Genomic DNA, 24,420 nt, shown 5'->3' on the forward strand with positions numbered 1-24,420 from the left:
AATTTTGCAATGGAGATGGAAAAATAAAATCTTATACAGCCAGGGGTGGTGGTGCCTGCCTATAATCCCAGCAGCTTGGGAGACTGACGCAGGAGGATTCCAAGTACAAAGCCAACCTCAGCAACTTAGTGAATCTTCTCTCAAAAAAATAAAATGTGACACAGTGGTTAAGTGCCTCTGGGTTCAATTTCTAGTACAAAAGAAAAAAAGAAAAATCTTATATCTAACAACAGTTTACTTCCTAATCAAATGTGTTTCTGACCTCTTATACTTTCCCTCTGAAATTTTTTCTGGGATTTCTGACCAGCGTCTTCATTCTGACAAAATGCCCAGTAGATCACTGTTCCAGAGTATACCACTTGAAATTATATTCTCCCCATTTTGCCACTGAGGTTTTAAAATAAAAAGTATTTTTGAGTGACTAATAATAGAACAATTAGGACCAACCTCTCAATATATTCAATCTTTTCCCTATATTATCTTGTCTTTCCCAGAGTATTATGATTCACTGGCAGCCACCTTCTCCAGCCACACAGAATGGGCAGATCACTGGCTACAAAATTCGATACCGAAAGGCCTCTCGCAAGAGTGATGTCACTGAGACCTTGGTAACTGGGACACAACTGTCTCAGCTGATCGAAGGTAAGCTGCTTTGCATATAGGCAGAAGCTCGTAAGTAATATCACTCTCAGACACTGAATTATATTAGTCTAAGAACTGCTCTGAGCTACTGGTTTACATAAACAAAAAATGGTTTCCCCAAAACTTTAATAGTCACTTGATTTTATTTAATGGAAAATAGACTTGATATAATTTAATGGAAAATACTCTGAGAGATTCTACCATCTGAGATTGTATTTGATTTTTATTTCTTTCCTTGCATTTTCCACATTTCTTTTTTGAGTGTGTATGTTGCTATTTTATAATCTGCAAAGGTAAAACAGCAGTATATAAGTATAGAAATTATTCTACTTAATCTAGTTGTAACAGAAATCAACAGAATAATTTTTGTAATACCACTGACATCACTTGAGTTTTTGTGGTCTGTAAGAATATATATGAGTAACTGCAGCAATGCAATAATCATATTTGCTGCTATAGAAATTTTAGAAAATTCTGTCAGGTGTAGTTCCTTTTGTATAGTTTGCCTTTTATGTGCAGCAGAACAAGTTACATATCTGGTAAAAAGTGGCCCCAACGGTGTATTCATTCTATAGACCACAGAAATTTCTTCTCTTTCTTCCCCAAATAGGGGAAATAGAGTTAGCTTTAAAAAAAAAAAAAAAAAAAAAAAAAAAAAAAAGGCAAGTTTCCTTTGCAGAGGAATCTTGGAAAAAAAGAAGGTGACTCTGTCTGAGCCATGTGTAGCTGAGGACGGAGTCTAGGCATTACTAAATTAATGAAGGAGAGGATAGGGTGAGATCTACTCAGACCACACTGAAATCTGCAGCCACATTAAGCATCTATAAAAATCCCTATAGAGTAGAAACAGCTCTTCTTTTTAAGCATAGTCCAAACATTCACAGGATGAAAAGCATTTAATCTGCATGTTCTAGCACTGGATACATAATGGTGAACAAAAAACAGGGATCTTAAAACATTAACTTAAAGCTTGAAGTACTAAGGAACAAAATGTTTTACCAAGATCCTATACTAAAAAAATAAGTTTTATGATTAAGTTTTAGCCAGAAGTAATTGTTGTGATAGCACTTAACACATTTTGTCATATCTTTAAACATGTATTAAATACTTTAGTTCTATCTACTGTCAGTTTCTTAGGGGAGAGGAACTCTTGGCCTTTTTTTTTTTTTAACCTTTATCTTATTTATTTATTTTTATGTGGTGATGAGGATCAAACCCAGTGCCTCATACATGCTAGGCAAGGGCTCTATCACTGAGCCACAGTCTTAGCCCATCGTAGCTTCTTTATACATATCTCCCTCTCTTTCTCTCTTATACTGTCTTTCATATATTCTAACTCTCAAAAGAGCAGGGAATAATAATATGACTACTTGAATTCTTTCAGGATCTTAATTGGGCCATGTTTCCTAGTAATCCAGGCTGTTGTCTCTTAACAGAAAGAAACTCGTGCCACCAGCTCTAGCACTTTCTGGTTCAATGTGTGGAGAGATAAGACAGGGAAGAAAATTGACTTAGACCTGGCCATTTTATTCCTCTTTCTGTCTCTGCTCTCTTGTGGAAAAATGATTCAAGATGGGCAAAAACCTCTGTCTCTCTTCCCATACCATGTGCTAAGATTGGTTAACTGAGCCAGGGCCTATCTTGCATCCTGGCCAAGTTACATTCTCAATGTATCTGTCTTTGATTGAAATTTCTGTACTATGCTATTCTCCAAAGATTCCAATATTTGACTGTGGAGAAGTACAATAATTTTTATATCTTTATAAAGCTTATCATAATACCAAATTTAAGTCCTCTAAAAATATGTGCATAAATGTATGAAAAACTGTATTATTAACTATTGTCCTGTTTTATAGGATAGACTTTTATATGTGGATCTTCGTTGCACTTAGCACATTAGTAAATCTTGTACTTCATTAACTGGTAGTAAATTCAAAGTTGCATAATAGAAAAGTTTTTCTTTCATATTTTTGCCTACTAAAAATACATATGGGCAATTATTTGTTGAGAAATTATTTGTATTTGGTGTTTAAAATTTTTCTGCTATGGTTTTGGGAGTGCTCCAAGAAGAGAGGTAACATGATAGGAGTTACATCTTAACATTCTTTTCTGGGTTTTGGTATCTTCTGAAACCAACTGACTTTGTTTCTTTGTAATAACTGTTTGTCTTTGACCTTAGCTTTCTACCTAAGAAAACTAAGGGATTCCATTTAATGATCTCTGAGGTGACTTCAAGCTCCTAAACAAAAATCTCTAATCTCCTGGAAGCTTTAGTCATTTCTGTTTTTTTCTCATGGGTGGGTGGGCTTCATTCAGCCTTTACTATAAAAATGTACATTACTCTGTTCTGTATTCACTTTGCTTGTTCTGTATTAAACTTTATCAAGCTATGAACTGAGTTGATGGGTGAGATATTTGCTTTACTGAAAGATTATTGATATTTTGTTTTCCAAAGCTCTTAACTTCAGCCTGGTTTGTTGTTTGTTTGTTTTTTGTCATTTGGGTCTCAGGTCTTGATCGGGGTACTGAGTATAATTTCCGAGTGGCTGCCTTAACAGTCAATGGTACGGGCCCGGCAACTGACTGGCTGTCTACTGAAACTTTTGAAAGTGACTTAGATGGTAAGAACAAATAATTGTCAGTACCAATATATGCTAGGTATTAACTGTAGTCAGTGAGTCAGACTGGAAAGCCACTTTGTAATCTCTGAACTTTAGTGTATTATACTATTGTCATTCCTATAAAGCAGCAAGACTCCCAGAATTGATTTTTTTTTTTTCTTTTTTGCAGTAGCTTTTAGAGAGCCATCACTTTAAGCAGAAGAAAACAAATGAAACTATTCAGGTGCTTTAGCTGTTTTTTTGTTTTTCTGTTTTTTGTTTTTTGTTTTTTTTACCACCACTGCCATTAAGTAGTAGATGGTTAATCTAAAATTTAAGGCTGAGTCACATCCATTGCACCTTTATTTGAATTACAGTTTCCCTTTTTCTTTAGTCCTGGACAACTTGTCCTTGTCTCACTTGTTTCTTCAATGGCCAACTCCATGTGACTATGTGTAGTTATGACAGGTATCAAACAAAACACCTGCACTTTCTTTCCAAGTCTCAGTTTACTAATTTTAAGTTAAGGTAGTAATTTATGCCTTGAAGGTAATATATATGAAAGATATTATAAATTGCTACCTTTTTAAAGCCTGTTGGTCTCCTAGCAACTGAGTCCATTTTAACTCTCAAATTTTATTTTTCCTGACCTATAGAATTTTTCTTTTTTTTTTTTTAATGTTTTTTTTGGTACTGAGAATTGAACTCAGGAGCACCCAAACACTGAGCCACATCCCCAGCCCTACTCTGTATTTTATTTAGAGACAGGGTCTCTCTGAGTTGCTTAGCACCTTACTTTTGCTGAGGCTGGCTTTGAACTCATGATCCTCCTGAACCGCTGGGATTACAGTCATGTGCTACCTGGCTCAGCTGATCTATAGATTATTTAGGGAAGTAAATAATTGATACCAGGGTCATTATGTGCTGATTGATCACCTAATGACAGCAGGCTTTTAATTATTTGACGTTTTCTTTCTCTTTATACCTGGTAGATTTTGGCAGTGGGATGTGGAACAAGGAATGAGCAAATGTTGAAAGGCAACTTATTTTTCTCTGTCAGGTAGAGGTTCTGAATCTTTGTCTTCCTTCCATAATAATATTCCAATATCTTATATTTAGGGCTGTTGAAATTTTGTTTTGGATGTATTAAAACCATAGACTGTATTTCACTATACTTGCAGGTTCTCTTTGAACTCTTTGCCCCAAATAGGAGAACAGTTATTCCCAAATAGTTTGGCAGAAGGCTGAACACCATTCCCCAAAGATGGTGAAATAGTCTAACGCAAAGTGGATCTCATCTTGTTTTTCTACTTTCCTTCCCAGAAACTCGTGTTCCTGAAGTGCCTAGCTCTCTTCATGTCCGCCCACTTGTCACAAGCATTGTAGTAAGCTGGACTCCTCCAGAGAATCAGAACATTGTAGTCAGAGGTTATGCCATTGGTTATGGCATTGGCAGCCCTCATGCCCAGACCATCAAAGTGGACTATAAACAGCGCTATTACACCATTGAAAATCTGGGTATGTTTGCTGAGTAAAGGACATAATTGTGCACATTACATCTTTCTATTTAAGTTTTTATTGCATGATAATTTTAATTTTATAGAAAAATTACAAAAATAGTACAAAGAATTTCTATATATTCTTCACACAGTTTCTACAATGATTAACATTTAGCCATCTTTACTTTATCCTTCTGTCCTCCTGTGTGTACATATTTTCCCTTGAACCATTTGAAAGTAAGTTGCAAACCCAAAAACTCTTGTGGTAAATTTTAACATGCAGCTTCTAAAAATGACATTATTCTAACATAACCACAGTTACCAAAATCAGAAAATTAACATTGAGACAATGTCTGGAGACTTGATTCATGTTTGGAACTTTCCTCACTAATGTCCCTTACAACAAAAGAAAAATATTGTTTTCTGGTTCATGATCACGTGTTGAATCTGTAGTTCCAATTATTACTCTGGTGTTTCCCCAGTGGTGATTTTCTGATTCCTTATTTCTGCCATGTTTGTTCCTTGTTTTATAACAAGGAAAATCTTTCTTTTGTCCCCATGGAGAATGAATAGCCAGTGGTTCACATGTCTATTTGATACCTCCTTTCTTTAAGCGCTTTCTTTTTGACACAGAAAGATGCTCCAGATTTATCTGATATTTTCCCAGCTTCAGCCCCAGAATCAGCCATTTCTCTAAGGAACACTTTTTTCTTTTATGGAAAAATAATATTTAGAAACAAATATTTTATCATTCTACATACTCATTATGACTAAAGTAGAAAATCCTGAGGAATATACAAAAGGTACTAAAACTGTAAGAGAACTAAGCAGGGTCACAAGATATAAAGTCAGTATATAAATACAGTTGTATTTTCATATACTACCAATAAACAATTAGAAATTGGAATTAAAATAATCATACCTTTACTTAGCATAAAAATATGAAACAGGAATAAACTTACAAAATATGTGAATGATCTCTATATTGAAAACTAAAAAGGTGCTGCTGGGAGAAATTAAAACACGAACGGAATATGTTCATTGATGAGAAGACATTACTAAGGTCGCATTTCTTTCCAGTGCAATCCCAAGGAAACTTCCAGTAGACTTTTTTATAAAAATTGATAAGTTGATTCAAAAACTTACATGACAAAGCAAAGAAACAAGAATAGCCAAAATTTTTGGAAAAAAAAAAACAAAAAGAGGAATCATACTACTTGATGATTTCAGGATAACTTTTTGAGTCACAGTAATGGGAACAGTGTGATATTAGTGTAAAGACAGATATTATAGATCAATGGAACAGTATAGAGTCCAGAAGTAGATCCAAATGTATGTGGTCAGTTGATTTTCTGACAAAGATACTGAGATCATTTAGTGAAAAAAGGTGGGTGTTTTTAACAAAAGTTATGGAATAATTGAATATCTATACAAGAAGGGAAGGGAACTTTGACACTTATCTTATATACCAATCCCAAAAACAGACCTAAATGGAACTGCTAAAACTGTAAACCTTCTAAAAGAAAACAGGAAAAAATTTTCATGATCCCGGAGTAGACAAGGACCTCTTATGCAAAAAAGTAAATATAATTTTTTAAAAATGGAATTTAATAAAAGTAAAAAATTAATAAAAGGAAATTTTTTAAAAGTAAATAAAATTCAAAAATTAGTAAAATGGACTTCATCAGAATTTTAAACTTCTACTTTTGGAAAGATACCCATAAAATAAAAAGATGAGCCACAGACTTGGAGAAAATACCTGCTATTCAAATATCTGATAAAGAATTTGAGTCTAGAATATATAAAAATTCTTAGAACTCAATAAGAAAACCCAATAAAAAGGTAGGCAGAAGATCTGGGCTGACACTATGCCAGTGGACAATAAGTACATGAAAAGACACTCAGTATTATTGATCATCAGAGAAATACACCCTGATGCAGTACCACTACACTTACAGTAGAATTGGTGAAATTTAATTGATCAACAATACCAAATAACAGCAAGGATGCAGAGCTGCTTCCATGCTTGCTCTTAGGAATGTCTAATGGTATAAGCACTTCATAAAATAGCTGGCAGTCTCTTATAAATTTAATTTTATAATCCAACAATCTTAGTAATAGATATTTAATTTAAGAGAAATAAAAACACCTGTCTATATAAAGGCAAACAAGACTGTTTATGGTAGCTTTACTTATAATATCTCAAAGGGGGGAAATGGTACAAATTTCCATCAATTAGTAAATTGTACTACATCCATGTAATGGAATACTACTCAGTAATTAAAAGGAATTGACTGTCAATACACACAACAATAGAATTGAGTCTCTTAACTCTAATACACCAGTGAAAAATGTGGGAAAAAAAAGAAATGAGTCTTACAAAGATTATGCTGAGCAAAAGGTCAAATATAAGACAGTACATTGTGTGTTATTACATTTTATGAAATTATAAAATAAGCAAAACTTATCAGTAGTTACAAAGCAAGATAAGTTTTTTTGTGAAACTGGGAGTGATAGGAGTTAACTACAAGGACACAACTACTGGGAGTGGTGATTTCACAGGTATGTAAATTTATCAAAACTTAAGGTACACTGAAATTGGTGTATATTTTATTGTTACTCATACCTTACGGTTAACTTAAAAAGCAAGAGAATTTTAAGAATATTAATATTTCATAATAAAAAGGAATTGATTTGGCTCAGTATAATTTTCCAAATTGGATTATCATTATCTTATTATGAAAGACTTGTCTTTTAACTCAGAATCTGCTCTGATAAAATTTTTATTCAAATCATTGCTTTGTAAACATGGTTCCTAAGAACAAATGCATGATACCACTTACCTTCATCTTTTTCTGTTAGAAAATAAGCAGTAACTTAAACCTACTCAAAAAGAAAAAAATAGTCTTTCTCTCTCCCCCCCCCAAAAAAGTAACAGCATAACTAACCTGGGAAGTGCTTCCCCACATGAGCAGTCTTAGAAGGCAATTATTGTTGGCGAGCAAAAGGAAAGCTTTGCTGTGCAACAAAAAATGTCTCTGTGATGACCAGCCTCCTACTGTTTCCCTTATGAAACTATTGAAATGAAAATCCTTTGCAATGTGCTTGCAGGACATGGTCCTTGACCTTCATGTGCTTTCAGTCTAATAGGAGAACGAAAGTAAAACACAAAAAACAACAAGTTGAAGTGAAACATGTTCAGAGAACATGAGCTAGCAAGGCACAGTAGAGCAGTGAAGGAAGAACTTACCTGGACTTGAAAGATTGTTCCAGGGTAGTGTTATAAACATAGATATGAAAAGGAGCACTACATGTACTGAATAAAGTAAGAAAGTAGACTCTAATCGAAAGGAGAATATATATATTGAGAAGTAGCAAAAACTAAATTAATTTGGCATAAAGTAAAATAATCTTATATTTGTTAGATAGAAGATGGATATAATGTTAAGTAAGATGAGCAAGTCACAAGCGAAGAAGTTCACTTCATCTATCAAACTAGAGCTCTCCTCTGAGCTCCACATTCATACCTGTACATAGATATATCCTATATTCCATCTGGTCCAAAATTTAAAGTTAGTATCTTTTCCCCATAACCTGCCAGTCAATCAGCAAATTTTTAATGCACACCAACTATATTCCAGACACTGAGCTGGAGATGGAGCCAAGAATCAGGCAGACATGGTTACAGTTTAGAAATAATACAGTTTAAAAATAACTGAAAGTGTTCATAGTATCGAGGAAGAGAAATGGAGTGTTGCAAGCCATGTAGGTAGAGACTAACCAGTGTGGGATGAGCCCTTTCAGATGAATAGACTTTTCTTGGTATAGAGGAAGGGTGGGTTGGGATGTACCCAGCATAGGAATAATGGTGGAAGAGTTTTCAGGATGAAAAGGTGACCAGGAAAGATGAAGCTCAGAGAATTAGGGAAAAGAATAGTGAGAGACAGAAAGAATCAACAAGACATGATTATTTGCTGAGAAGGGGGAGGTCTTAATGACTGCCAGCGTTCTGACAAGGTTGGTAGTACTGTCCTTTGCTTAACTAGGGAAACACTGAAGCAGGTCTCAAGAAGGAAGAAAGACTTGAGACCTCTAAGAGGATATGCCAACAGATAGTTGAAGATAGAGGTCTGATACTCAGAGGAAAGTCTTGACTAGAGATATGTATTTACAGTTAATCAAAACAAGCTTATTAAAACTAATTAAACAGGCTGGGGATATAGCTCAGTTGGTAGAGTGCTTGCCTTGCAAGCAGAAGGCCCTGGGTTCAAATCCCTAGCACCGCCAAAACAAAAAAAATAAAACTAATGAAACAATTGGAAGTACATCATGAGAGAGTAGAGAGTAGACCTAGATTAGGCCTTGGAATTGTGTATCATGTTTGCTTTGCCCCTATCCTAGTCTCAGCGAATGACATCTCTGTTTACCGTGTCCACACTTTTTCCTTGCCAGTCAAGTAACAAGTCTTATTGATTCCATTTGTTATCAATTCTGTGTGAGATGGGAGACCAGGTACATATTGCCCGTTATCTGGGGAGTAGGTGTGTAGGTCCCAAAACAAAGTAGCTATTTTAAGCTTTTGAAATAACACAGGCCATGTGAGGTATGGTCACGTTGGAACACTGTCCGGCTCTACCAGAAGTGAGTGGAATAGGTCAATTTTTCTGTCTGGAACACTTCAATGGAACCCAGTTCTTTATTTTTTGAAACTAGATTTTTGAAATACCCAAACTAAGCCTTGCCAGGATCAGGAGTGCAATGAATTAGAATCTCCCTGATTTCCCTCATTGCGTATGAGTGAATGCCATTCCACCTATTTAATACCCCCTCTTTTCTGAGTCTAATTAGTAGTGCTTTGCATGATCCTCTAGAAAGAGTGTTTTCATGCAAAATCACTTCTAAGCCCATTAAACCCTGAGCCTTACCCTGTCCAATCTAGCAGTCTGCATGATGACTACATGAGGTTTGACCCTCTAAGATTCGGAGGTCCCCCAGAGTGTCGAGGACATTCAGCAGTTTATCTCCTGCTTCTCTTCCTTGACTCTTCCATTCACTGTCTTTCAGAGAAGGGAAAGGGTTTTATTTTAAGCTCCACCTGTATGTTTCCAATACATGAAAATCCTGTTTACTCATTTGCATTCAAGTACAATGAATAGTACTAACCCATAATAGAGGCCAAGTGAATTCAAACACAGATTTCATTCTTGAAATTAAATCCAGGAAGTTGACCTGGTTAGTTTCACTGTACTATGTATGCTTCCATCTGTGTATCTCCTAACACCCCAAAATAATCCCATATAAAAAATTTTAAATCTTCAATTCCTCCAAAGTTAAAATTGTACACAATCATCCTTGAATTTTTAAAATTCTGTAATGGGGATTTTTAAAACTGGTTTTGGCTTACTTGTTTCCCTCAGATCCAAGCTCTCACTATGTGATTACCCTGAAAGCATTTAACAACGTGGGTGAAGGCATCCCCCTGTATGAGAGTGCCGTGACCAGGCCTCACACAGGTAGGATATCCTCTCTGTCTCTGGTTGTCAGCACTTTTTGCCAGCAGCTTCTGTAGCATATTGGCATGAGGCCTACCTGATGGGTATTTGTGAAAGAAAAAGGCCAGTTTAGGTGCAGACTTCAAATGAGAAGGTAAGCTTTTAACATAGAAAGTTCTGTTGATTCTTATATTTTTTGTTGGAAAATATTAAGTTTGACATGTAAGCCATTATTTGTAAATAAGTACACATAATGTGTCAGGATTTGTAGATCACAGGCATACTTTTGAAAGAATTAAAAGTGAGTTTTCATCTTTCAGGCATGTCGGTTATAACTAAAACAAATCAAAAAATGAAAGGACTGCTATATCCCTAGAGGAGTAGTTGCAATAGTGTATGTGATTGAAGAAGCCAATATTTGCTATACTAGTTACCCAAGTTCCTTGGGAAAATATTTTTATGAACCTTTTATATGTTTCATATTTTTATAAAAGATACAAAGTCAGAGGCACTATCCATTTGATCAGTTATACATTTATTTTAAGTGATCAAATATTTAGTATTTTAATTTGAATTATCCATTTAAAGTATCTCTAAAGTAATGTACTTACTATAAGCTATATAAAACATCTATTTTAGATCTGAATGAGAAAGTTTATTGAAGTAAATATATTAGTCATTAATTTTTAAGAATATTGAAAACCAATGATTTCTTTTCAGATATGCTTTTTTCCATTTGTTTCCCAGATATTTGACTCAGTATTGTCAGCTATGTCTTCCAGATGCTTTGCATATAACACAGACTTGGCAATATTCTTATTAAAAGATAATCTCTGCACACAGACCCCTCTTTTTTTAAAAAGCTTCTGCTTCAGACCAACATTACTGCTTGTTTGTAGCGCTGTCCTGTCTTCTGTGTGCTACAAGTTCTTCTAGAAATAGTTTTAGTATTCAAGAAAAGGAAAAAATAAGGACAAAAGAGAATATTTAAATAAGTAGTCTGCTTTCTTAAATGAAATTATTTTATTTTATGTGCCTTAAAAATAGTCTGCTGGCTAGAAACGTACAAGGAAATGTTCCTAAGTCATTGAACCCACTGACCTTTTCAAGAGTTAATACATATAAGAAAATTTCTCAAAGAATTCTAATGATTTCTGCACTTCAAAGTTCATTTTCTGTAATTAGTATGTGTCCTGACAGTCTTTGAACAAAGCCCTTGATTATAATGTCTGCTGCTGCTCTGTTATTTTTAGTCTTCATTGTACAAGAAGTATATACATGGGGACTATTGCTTTAGTATGGCAATTATTTAGAAGGCCTATGCTATTTCAGATTTGGGGTTATAGGAAGGACTAGACACCATAACTATATGGGAAACCCATTTTAAAATCTGAACATATATATGTATAAATATATACACTTAGAAAACCTAACAAAAAATTGAGAAAGCCCAAAGGGGACCCTCTTGTATTGTCCTTGGCCCATGGTCCTTGGTGTTTACTGCTCATTCTGGCCTGTTTTTCAGTAACACTTAGAGAATATGTCCATTATATAGGACACAACACATGAATATAGATTTTCCTTTCCATGAGAGTATTCTAAAGTTCATGAAGGTTTTGTAACTTGAACCCATATTAACCATGGCATTTCCCTTAACTGATGGGGCTTTATCACTGGATTGTTCTCTGGCTTTGCTGTAGAATGTGCAGGCAGTAGTCCAGGGTGTTGTCAGGCTTACCTATCCTCAAGAGGAATGACCACAAGTTCCTTTGCTTTATTCAGCTGTGAGCCATTATTGCCATACAGCCTCTAGACCCAAGATAGCAGCAGGTATGATATTGATCCATTGGCTGACTGACATTCAGGACTCAGGTTTGAGAGTAGGACCCTTACATATCCAGTGACAAGCACTGATAACTCACGTCCCCAAATTCTACCATATTTACTAAAATCTCAAAACATACCATAAACTGTGTGCTGCTTGTTAAGAAACTCTATCCTTGATTTTAAAAGCAGTTTTTGTCTTTCCATATTCTTTTTTAGATAGAAGGTAGTATTTTCAAGTAATTTTAAGAAAATTCAAGCATATATATGTTAATATAATCACATTTTAATATGCCTATAGAATGCAGTGGTGAACATGGTTAATTACTACTTCTCTCAATGTTTTTCTACAAATTTTTCCTGAAAGAATGCAGGGGAACCCGGTATGGTGGTGCATGCCTGTAATCTCAGCTACTCAGGAAGCTGAGGAATGAGACTGGCAAGTTAGAGACCAGCCCCAGCAAGACCCTGTCTCAAAATAAAATAAAAAGGGCTGGAGGTGTAGCTCCATGGGTTCAGTCCCCATTAAAAAAAAAAAAAAAAAAAAAAAAAAAAAACACAAATGGAAATATTCTTTTGAATGAATGATGGTTACCTATTAACTCTGGATTTTCTTTCTTTTTTTCCATTTCTCATTTTCATTCCATTATACTACCCTGCATTTCCCTTTTATTTTTGTTTATGTTAAAATGCCACTTCCCTTTTTTAATTACTTTTTACCCAGACACTTCTGAAGTTGATTTATTTGTTATTAATGCTCCATACACTCCAGTGCCAGATCCCACTCCCATGATGCCACCAGTGGGAGTTCAGGCTTCCATTCTGAGTCATGACACCATAAGGATTACATGGGCGGACAACTCACTGCCCAAACATCAGAAGATTACAGACTCCCGGTACTACACGGTTCGATGGAAAACCAACATCCCTGCAAACACCAAGTACAAGGTACTGACACATTTGCTCTGGGTGAAAAAAGATAATCATTGATATTTTCTGATTTTAAAGTTCCTGATTCATATTTTCCAGAATGCAAATGCAACGACTTTAAGTTACTTGGTGACTGGTTTAAAACCAAATACACTCTATGAATTCTCTGTTATGGTGACCAAAGGTCGAAGATCAAGCACATGGAGTATGACAGCACATGGGACCACCTTTGAATTAGGTATGTGTTGTTAGATCCCATGTCACATGGCATTTCTTCTCTTTGCAAAATATATAAGCTAATGGAAGTCCATGTTGTGCCACATTCCAAGCCATGATACTTTTCATCATCGGCTTTTATTCCCCAAGGAAAAAATTGAGTATAAGAAATGACATATTTCATGACAGAACACAGTGACCAGCTACCTTGGAATAGGATTTGCTATTTCAACAGATGAATTTTTTTTGTCACTACAAGAATATTAGCAAAAAGCAAGATAATATTATGCAAAGCTTGCTAGGAATTAAGACTTGTTTCCAATCCCAGGTCAACCATCTGCTGACTGTGATCAAGAACAAGTCCTCCAGTCTTTCTGAATCTGTTTCTTTCATCCTATAAATGAAGAGTAATTCTGCCTTTCCTACTTTATAGGGTAATTGTAAGGTAAAACGAGGAACAGATGGGAAATCATGCAATGAATCATAAAGCCCTCGGTAGATATAAGAGCTTATTGTCATTAATCCTGCCTTACTGGTAAATTAAAATTGAAAAAATGAAGTGACATGTCCTTGACCATGCAAGTTGCAAAGCCATGCCTATTAGAGCCCAAACACTTCACTGGAAGATCCAAAGCTTCCTTGAACAATTAGTGTCTTTGTAAAATTTTTCACTGAAATATCCTTCGGGTTTTTGTTTGTAAACACAGAGAAAAGATAACTAAACAAATTAGGGAGAGAGCAGACTGTCTAGGTTTGAGATTCTGTTTGCTTTTTTCTTCTTTTAGGCCTTTCTTTCTGCTTCCCTTTGGGGCATTCTTAGCATGGAACTGGGTGTAACCACTGGTAATATCTGTCTATGCTAGCCTCCTATGTCTTTCTGTCCTATATAAAAATAATAAAAAACCTGGAGTTATAAGTTCTGTACAGACTGGATTTGGCCCTTCTGCAGTTTTTCTACAGAAAAGGGTTGGATTTGGAGAACTGGAAATGTAATACACAAAAGTTTAAATAGGCCTTCAGTTTATTTTTGTTACTAATGTTTTAAGAATATATTTTTACTTTAATTCCAACTCATTAGCTAATAAATGAAATTTGTATTTTCCCTTAGGATGTTTGCAATTCACCAGATTTCCTTCCATCTTGTACTAGAATTCCAGTATTTTAAGAAGAGAAGAATAATTTCTTAATTTTCCTAGTAGACACTGAGTTTTCAGATCTAACATGGAAACACAAAAGAGACAGTTTTCATTTTGTTGGTTTTTCTGTTGCATAAACAACTTTTTGTTAGAGCTGTAACCTTAATAGTTGGCAGTGTGCTTTCAGTATAAGCTTAAAATGAAAAATGTCAGTTTTTAAATCATATCTTCTTTGAGAAAATATAGCTTTTAAAAGACATTTGGGGGGCTGAGGTTGTGGCTTAGTGGTGGTCTTTGCCTACCATGTGTGAGGCACTGGGTTCAATCCTCAACACCACTTAAAATAAATGAATAAAAAATAAAGTTATGGGGCTGGGGCTGTAACTCAGTGGTAGAGCACTTGCCTCCCATGTGTGAGGCACTGGGTTCAATTCTTTTTTTTTTTTTTTTTGGTGCTGGGGATCGAACCCAGGGCCTTGTGCTTACAAGGCAAGCACTCTACCAACTGAGCTATCTCCCCAGCCCTGGGTTCAATTCTTAACACCACATATAAATAAATGAATAAAATAAAGGTCTATCAACATGTAAAAATATTTTTTTAGAAAATTATATTTGGTTTAGAGAAACAAGTACAAGTGAGAGAGAAAATTATTTTATCCTTAAAAATACTCTAACAAAAGTAATTTAAATCTAGGGGAAGAAAGTTATCTTGAGAAAATTATACAACTTCTCTCATACTTGGTGTCCTGACCTTTAAAATAGGAATAGCAAGAGCCACCTATGAAGGTTGTCATAAATATTAAGTGAGATACTGTTTGTGTATAGCACCTGGCACATAATGGGTAGTTGGTACAAGCATCATTTGATTTCTCTATCTTGTATATCCCTGACCCCAGCCACGATGCCAGTTCTTTATCCTCATAGTATTGTTTTTCTCTTTGGTACTTTGCATATTCTTTTTAATGGAGCTGTTTACACATAGACTGTGAGTTCTTTGAAGCCAGCAGACTTTATCTTTTTTGTTTTGTACCTTTATTGTGCCTTATAAAGAAAAATGTGAATTCTATTGAAATGGATAGGAATTATTGAAAGTATTGTTATTTTGTAGTTCCTACTTCTCCACCTAAAGATGTAACAGTTGTGAGCAAAGAGGGAAAACCTAGGACCATAATAGTGAACTGGCAGCCTCCTTCTGAAGCCAATGGCAAAATTACAGGTAAAATCCCTTATGGTATGTGTTTGTCTGTGCCCTGTTCCAGGCAACTTTGTTTTCAAGAGAAATGAGAATATGAAGTCTGGCTTGTGTATTGAGTCATGATGGGCCTTGAAACTGGAGAAGGGGTTTGCTGTTTTCCCCCAGTGACATAGAAATGAGTTGCCATCTGGTGGTTCTGCCTCATACTGCCTGCAAGTCTGATGAGGGTACCATTACTTTATGGACGTATTTATTTTCCTTGGGAAAGCTCTTCACTACCTGGATGGCCTTGGTGTTTATACCCCTGCCTAATACCATAGGGCAATACTCAAATAAATTTAGATTCTTTCCTTTTACCTTGAAATCCATAAAACCTATTACGCGTCTCTTCTCACCCCAGTTCTGGGGATTGAACCCTAGGGGCTCTACCACTGAGCTACCTTTCCACCTTTTTAATTTTTTGAGGCAAGGTCTCACTAAATTGTCAGCTAAAACTGGCCTTGAATTTGCAGTCTTCTTGTCTCAGTCTCCCTCATCGCTGGAATTACAAGTGTACACCACCAGCCCCATTAGGCTTTAAATTCCACCCCCACACCCCCCCAACCCTGCCCAAGGCCTGCTCTTTCAGATTTCTGTGCTTGTACAACTAGAGTTAAAAGTTTGAATTTCCATAGACCTTTAAAGGTACTTGGAATTCTTCTTTGGACTTCCAGAGGAAAACCTTCCACAGTAGAGAGGACACCATGACCTTCTCATCTTTATCAAGGAGTGAAACCTGATGGGATTGGGCTGCTGATCATTCCCTTTGGAGACCTTAATCTGTGTAGGTGAATGCTGAGGAACCAGAGTTTGCCTTCTGAAATATGAATAAGGTGATCTAAAGAAATAGAAGGCATTTCTTAGCACTGCCTTCTTTTGGCTTTCAGGAGGAATACCTCCCCATAAATCCTGATCTTCATGTCATTCCTTTTTTAGATTTTGGCTTTGCCTTTTCCATAAAACAAGCAGCAGGATATGGTGGTGCACACCTATAATCCCAGCACTCAGGAGGCTGAGTCAGGAGGATCTCAAGTTCAAAGCCAGCTTCCACAACTTAGCAAGGCCCTAAGTCATTTAGCAAGACCCTGTCTCAAAATAAAACATAAAAAGGACTAGGGATGTGGCTCAGTGGTTAAGCACCCCTAGGTTCAATCCCCAGTACAAAAAAGAAAAAAGAATTAAGCATAACTTGACATGAATTCCATTTTACTTTGTCTTTTAAAACCAGTACCACCACCTTGCATTTTTGTACTGTGTGAACACACAGGTACGTGTGTTTGGGAGGCTTCCTGTCTTATCCATGGAGATTGCACGCCCCCTGGTGGAAGTATCCGGTGACAGTTGACTTTGGCCTCACCCACTGAATTTGCAGTCTTAAGACTGGGAGAACTTAAGTAGAGTTTGCTTCCCATCTGCCTGGAGTTTTTATTCTGGAAGATCACTTTGATGTGAGCCAAAATAGCATATCAAGCCATTATTGTTTTCAAAACTGCAATATTTTCATTGCTAGGCACTTGAGGGTACGCTAATCAAATAGTACACTATAATTTGCATATGATATAATAGGCATTATTTTACTTCCTGATTTCAAAAAGAAAAGCAGGAATGAGATTTTTTTTCCCCCTTAACTCCTTTGGACAGGTTATATCATATATTACAGTACAGATGTGAATGCGGAGATACATGACTGGGTTATTGAGCCTGTCGTGGGTAACAGGCTGACTCACCAGATTCAAGAGTTAACACTTGACACGCCATACTACTTCAAAATCCAGGCCCGGAATTCAAAGGGCATGGGGCCCATGTCTGAAGCTGTCCAATTCAGAACACCTAAAGGTAAAGCTTTCTGATCTGAGGGTTTTGTTATGTCTCTTTAGTGGGGTTATGCTTACACATAACACTTTAGCCTGTAGAGACTATGAGTAATATGAGGAATCCTAACGATGAGCTCATCAGCCACAGTGTGAAGATTTATCCCAAAAGATCCCTTACCCAAAATCAGTTCTCCCCAGGGTTATTGGCCTCACTGTATCACATACAGCGTAACTTTGGCTCCAGGCTATTTGGGGATGATGAAATGCAGTGATATAAAAGTTTTTCCCACTTAAGTCAGATGTGGTTTTTTTTTTGGTTCCTATTGTAAGTGATATAACATGTTATTCTGATGAATGGTTCTCTTTCAATACACACAGGTTCTTAAAAGGCTTATTTGTGTACCTTTGTAGAGAACAAGAGACTAAAAGTGGCCTTAAAATAAGAAAATGAAGATATAATATTGAACTAAGCATAGGCTAATAAAATTTAGTTGGGGACTGAATCGTGGAAATTGAAAATATGGATTTCTTTTCTGTTAGCACTAAAATCAAGACTGTTTGGAAGCTTGTGGGGATTTTAATTTTTTTCCTTTAAAACTTTTGTCTGTCCCATCTTCAAAGCTTTTGATCCTTACTTTTGTTTTTTCTTCCCCTGTGCTTGGCCTGTTAGCGGACTCCTCTGATAAAATGCCTAATGATCAAGGTAAATGAGTAGATGGCCTTTTCTTTCCTTTCCTCTTTCATGACCTATTCTGAACTTTTTTTTTTTTTTTTTTTTTTTTTTTTTTTTTTTTCCTTGAAAATCAGCCAAGTGGAGTTGAGTCCATGTTTGTGGTACTTAAGAGTATCTGAAAAGCTGGGGGATTTACTTAGCAGTTAAATAGACTGCCCGGGGGGGGGGGGGGGGGGGGGGGGGGGGGGATTGAGTTGGATAAACTGACTCCTGCAACTGTAGGAGATTGGCCTTAAGTATAGGTCAGATTTTCCTCCTTGTATACTGAGATATTGAAGTTATGTAACAATAGGATAGGCATTAGACGCACAAGAGTCCAGTGATACCATTTTTTCCTGTTTGCATCATTGAGAATTATTAGTGTCTCTAAATAAAAAGTTGTTGTCAAAGTCAATACCCTGGGTCCTCCCACTAATAAACTACAAATTTATCCTACTAATATTGTATAATTAATTACCCATGACCTAGAGTGCTTTATTGATTGTATTACAAGGAGTTAACTCAGAGCTATTTTCCATTTCTTCTCAATATATCTGATAATTTTAAAAGAGAATAAAAACTACTTAACATGGAAATCTAGGAAGCATGGACTTCAATGTCACCTTTTTTTGAAATCATCATTTGGTACTCTTCTTTACTGTAATCGCTGTTTTGGAGGGTTAACTGATTTTTATTTTTCTCTGAGAAGTCGACAAAAGCTATTTTCCCATACTGAGAGCACTAAAAGTAAATTTAATAATTACTCCTGTGGTTTAAGGATAGTTATTATAAGTAAAAATCTTTGGATCGTGGTTAAGGCATGAAGAATCAAGGACTTGAGGTATTGATTTATGGCTTTGGACATGTGTTTGTGTTCAGTGAGTCTGTTGCTGTACATCAGGGAAACTGGAGACATACTTTTTGGAGAAACTGCAAATACACTTTTTTTGTATGTGTGGAAGCATCAGAATATAAAAGTAATTATATGTGCACAAAATATAAATGTGTCACTCACTTGATAGCCAGAGTACAATTCTTAGCTGCACCTCACCTCTGCTAATTTAAAATTCTTTACCTATTGATACTTTTGGTGCTAGATTCATCCTTGAAATTTCTTGTTCATGATTTAAAAGAAAATATTGGGAAATAGGGGAATATAAACCAACCAGTTTATTGGCACAAGGTGTTCTTTGGTAATTGTTTACATGACACAGTGCACTGGATAATTAGGCTTAAATGTAGCCCACCTGATGACCACATACACTGAAATATAAACCTTAAAATGCTAAACCATTTCTGCCAACTAGGCTTTTTCAGAGTAAAAAGCATATGAAGAACTGAAATTTGCCATACAGTGTGTGCCATTTGGGAAAAATGATGGCATCAACATTAAGGGAATAAAGTAGTTAAGTGTAGCGATAGAAAGGGGGTCAGGGACTGAGTTAGATTTTAGAATATGCCCTTTTGGATATCCAAGAAGTTCCTTTGCTTTCTTTTGGGGGTTTCAGCTTCTGAAATCATAATAAATGTTGTTTTAGTCTCTAGGTTTATTCTGTTAAATTAACTACTTACAGACAACTTGAGATTTGTATTTTGTTTCCTTAAAGTCTAATAACATGTGAAAGGACTTCACATTTGCTCTAATCTGTTACAGAAACATATCTAGTTTATGTATTTCTGGTCAAGCTTTATTTGTAGAAATAACTCATTTATGTGTTTGCTAAAGTTCCTTGCTCTCTGCTTCTGTAAAGGGAAAGAATGTATTCAGTGTATTCTTCCATGAAATTTCATTATGCTTATAATAATAGTGGTTAACATTTATTGAACAGTTATATTCCTAAATATCGGGCAATTTTCAGAATATTTCGTGGTATTAAATTTCTGTGTAATCCTCACAGGAGTTTTGTGTGTAGATACCATTATTATTCCTGTTTACATTAAGGAAACTGAGACACACAGAGAATAGTAATTTGATGGAGCCAGTGTTCAAACAGTCGCTTCAGCACTAGGCTGTATTAACTACAAGGAGCAGATTTTGCTTTGCAGTTCTTTCAGACCTCTTTTCAAGAAGAGCATGGTATTGCTTTCTGGCCATAACCTTGGATTGAGGGATACCTTTGCCTTAGCTTTTACAAATATGAAGAACAAGGTTAAAGACCAAGAATGAGAATTAAAAAAAAAAAAAAAAAAAAAACTAATATTCACATTTTCTGAGTCTTCCTGCTGGGGTGGCCCCAAGCCTGAAGTTAGCAGTCACTTGCCTATGCCCTAAGATAACTGATTAGGAGCTAGTATTCTTTATGAACAGATAGAGGGAAGACTGGTTTTGCTATCTTGGATCTTTAGGTGAGACAACAGGAACTGAGAACCCAGTTTAAACCTCCACTTATCTTCTGCCCCTGCTTAGGCCAACTTTACACATGGAATGCCAACTTTAGAATTTGAGAAAAGAATCAAAACAATATTGATTGATACCTGCGAGGCCAACATAACCGGGTCCCTTGGAAAAGTACAGTTCTTTAATGTTGACATCAACCTAACTAATCCCCTTTGTTCCTTTCCCTGAAGACACTACTTCTGCTAAGTATCCTGTCTTCCTGTCCCCACTTCCTAAATAGCAGAGTGACATTCTGTTCACAGCCATGGAACAAAGGTGTCAGCCTTTCAGATGCTCATTGCTATACCTTAGTTTGCTTTGCACACAGACACTGCATTTTCCCCTTATGTGCTGCTTCTCACAGAGTATACTGAAAACAATTTTTTAAAAAATATATTCACTGGCTATGAAGTGGACTGTCACACCACTGTGTTGGGTCATTATTGACATGATTTCTTCTGCTTTAGCCTCAGGGTCTGCAGGAAAAGGAAGCCGGCTGCCAGACCTAGGATCCGACTACAAACCTCCAATGAGTGGTAATGCTCTTCCTATGGCTTTCCTATGGCTTTCTGAGCCTCCTATGGACATTAATTAGTTTGCCTAAAATCTCAAAATGTCTTTGGTAGCTTTAGTGGTAGATTATAACATATTAATCTATTTCCTTTTATTTAGCAGATCTTGCATTAGGCATTTTATGATAAATGTTTGCCAAATGAAAGCACATTCGTTACAGGGTCTGTAAATAAAATTGCTTCCCAACATACTCAAGATAAGATGGATTCCTGAGCAAATGATTCTTTGTGTTGCCCACTGCCTCTATAAAAATTAAACTTTAAAAAATAAATCTTCAAATAGGATTAGCAATTACCCAAAACAAGTCAAAGAAATGCTTCAGAATCATTAAGTTCTTCCAGTACTATGTACTGCACTGTTTTTAGTTTGGAAATTCTAGAAAGTTCTTCCCCTCTGCTTACCATCCTAAGAGCTGTTGATGCCTTCTCATTTAAAAACTTCTCCTTTTCTACAGAACTTTATTCACCATCTCTAAGTTATTTTCACACATGAAATCACATTTGATTCTCACAACGCAGGGATGTAGGGAGGACAGATAATTATTATCACTGGAAAAGTAATGTGCCTGGGGCCACCCACTAATTCTGGTACAAGACCAAAATCCAAGGCTTCTATCTTCTGATTGAGTTGTCTTCACTGTCACATGCAACCTACAGAGCTAGATATGAGAATCCAAAGTTGCAAAATGTCCACAAAATTAGTTACTAGAACTGACTCATGTCTTGTCACCTCTGCCCAGTAGTCATATGAAAGAGAAAGGCCTGTCTTTTAGAGATGCATGGTCTAATTGTGGGACTACAATGGTATCTTAATCTCCAACTGTCTCTTTAAGTAAAAAGGGACACTGCCCATGCTTCAATGAAATCAACCTGTTTTTAGGAGAACCAAACTTGCACATTTCAAAATTTTTTTATGCTCCAGTTTTAAGACTTTGTTTATTAAATCTCTCCTCCTTATTGTGTTTGTTACATTTTGTGCTGTTCACAGTAAAATATCAAGGCTGTGAGAAATAATTACTTCTTTGTCTTTTCTTTCACTTTTAGACATGCATATTTTTAAAGGTTCAGAATCTATGTGTCAAGTCGTGGAAGGAGATTGAGTAACAAGCTATACCCAATAGAGAAAAGGGAAGACTTTGTAAAAGAGGTGATACCTCACCCAGGTCTTAAAGGATACAGAGATTGCTTAATGTCAGGGAAGGGCTTGGACATTCCAGGAAGCACTAATGTGTGCAGAGACATGGAAGTGTAAAATAACCTCCTCTGCAGGGATCCCACTGCATAAAAAGCAGGACAGAAATTTGAGTTGAAAGGGTAGATTAGAACCAGCCTGGCCAGAGCTCAAAAGCAATGCTAAGAAATTTGAGCTTTTTCCTATACATAACTTGTAAAATGACACCTGTGGTACACTGAAACTTTGACTTATTCACTGTCTACTCTTTTTACTCTCATAAAGTGAAGGATGAGTTGGAGGCTAAGAATATGAAGTCAGTCCAGGCGCTGTGGTGCACACCTGTAATCCCAGTGGGTTGGGAGGCTGAGGCAGAAGGATCACAAGTTAAAAGCCAGCCTCAACAATTTAGAGAGACCCCTCCCCATCTCAAAATTTAAAAAAAACACAAAAAGAACTGGGGGTATAGTTCAGTTGTTAAGTGCCACTGGGTTCAATCCCTGATACCAAAAAGAAAAAAAAAAAAAAAAACAAGTCAGGAAAACAGCAGTTAGGAAACTATTGCAGTAGTCCAGATGAGGCATAAAGAAATAGCATGTTATATCATCTCAGGGAGGGATAACAATACCCCTTTGGCATGCATCCTTGTACTTGGATGGAAGCTTTTGTTTGTTTTGTGTATTAGCTCAGCGCTGCTGTTAATAACAGTGTAAAGCCCTACTCTAACATGAGCAGTAAGGTTAACTTTATTGGCCCCAGTACCATAGTCTTCCCCAAATATAAAAATGTTATTTTATTGAAAATTAGTATGTACAATTTAAGTTGTCTGCTTACCTTTTTCTCAGAAATGAAGGATAAAAATGATTGGACCACATGTAAAAGAATAATCTCTTAAGCCCTTCTAAATCAGCCCTAGATTTAGCACTGTGCTTGCATGATATCTCTAAAAATCATAGATTCAAAGTTGAAAGGGCAGCTAATTCAGTGTTGTAAAAGGGATTCCCACAATGAGTGTAAGTTTGGATTAGATCATAAATTTATAGGTCAGGTGGTATATGAGAATCACTTCAGGAAATTTTTTTAAAACACAGATTCTCAGACCATACCTTTCATAAGATTCATAAGATTTCATAACCTTTTACAAGATTCCACACTGGTTGGATGCCTCTTCTTAAGTACTTGTAATAACCAAAGACTTTTTACTAAGCAAGACAGCTCATCCCTTGTTATTCAGCTCTGATTCTTGGAAAGATAAAAGAGAGTAGAAGGAAATACCCCAGATATCCATGGTGGTTAGATCTTTATGTTGGGATTTGCCACATTTTATAATGTGAACATGCATGACTTAAATAATGAAGTGGGAAGCAAAGAAATATGTTTTGAGAACTGGAAGACAGCAAGACTTAGAGCTACATTACTGAAGTCCTTGTTAAAAGCCTGGATCTTATCCTGTACGCAATGAGGAAACAGTAATAATAGATGAAAACAAAGTATTTCTGTAAGGTCCTAAATGATCTGGCCTCTTCCTGGCTTCATCTCCATCTCTTTTTTCCTCACCATCTTCCCTCTAACTTGCATCTCTCTGCACTTAAGCGTTGCTGGCTGCCTTTCCCTGCCTCAGGGTCTTTCCGCTAGCTCTTCTCTCCCTCTAAAGTGTTCTCTACTCAGGTCTTTGTATGATGGGATCTTTCTTGTCGTTCAAATATCAGTTCAAATGCCATCCTCTAGAGAAGCTTTTTCTTAAAGCAAAGTGAACTTAGAATCCAAGTCACGGATTCTAGGGGTCTGTTTCCTGCATAGTTTGTCTCCACAGGACTCTTGAGAGGTTATAAGAATGTTCACGGGCAGTCTCCAGATCCCGCTTCTCTGTGATGGAAAGTGACAGTGACTACCGTGGCACAGAGTCCTATGCTGCCCTGTGCCATTTGGACAAAACCAGGGAGAATGACCTTCTGGGGGTATCCATATTGGATTCCGAGAAACTTTTAACTACTTAGTCTTAATTAGCCACCCAGTCATTATCATACTTCTCATTTTACTTTATTTTTTTTTTCATAGCACTGATTATTAACCAGGAATTTCTTAGTTATTTATTTATTGTTTATCCCAGTTCCACCCCCACCATTCACATCTTTGTTGTTCACCATTGCATAATTAATATTTAGAATAATGACTGGCACACGGTGACCACTCAATGGATA

General features: G+C 36.2%; 1 protein-coding gene across 11 annotated transcripts in view; it reads left to right on the forward strand.

Annotated features, from left to right (window-relative positions):
• NEO1 (neogenin 1) overlaps positions 1-24,420 on the forward strand; it is a 244,518-nt gene that overhangs the window by 196,574 nt on the left and 23,524 nt on the right. For 4 of the 11 annotated variants that reach the window (XM_079125283.1, XM_079125292.1, XM_079125288.1 and 1 more), the window contains exons 13-22: positions 495-642; positions 3,153-3,263; positions 4,566-4,760; positions 10,159-10,254; positions 12,782-13,005; positions 13,087-13,225; positions 15,448-15,555; positions 17,215-17,409; positions 18,058-18,090; positions 20,944-21,012. In XM_079125283.1, the coding sequence (XP_078981409.1) occupies positions 495-642; positions 3,153-3,263; positions 4,566-4,760; positions 10,159-10,254; positions 12,782-13,005; positions 13,087-13,225; positions 15,448-15,555; positions 17,215-17,409; positions 18,058-18,090; positions 20,944-21,012 (1,318 nt within the window). The remainder of the gene's footprint in view (positions 1-494; positions 643-3,152; positions 3,264-4,565; positions 4,761-10,158; positions 10,255-12,781; positions 13,006-13,086; positions 13,226-15,447; positions 15,556-17,214; positions 17,410-18,057; positions 18,091-20,943; positions 21,013-24,420) is intronic. The other 7 variants (XM_079125293.1, XM_079125286.1, XM_079125290.1 and 4 more) reach the window with 3 other exon arrangements.

This window comes from Sciurus vulgaris (genome assembly GCF_902686455.1).
Source record: "Sciurus vulgaris genome assembly, chromosome: 2".
In the NCBI taxonomy this organism is placed as follows: Eukaryota; Metazoa; Chordata; class Mammalia; order Rodentia; family Sciuridae; genus Sciurus; species Sciurus vulgaris.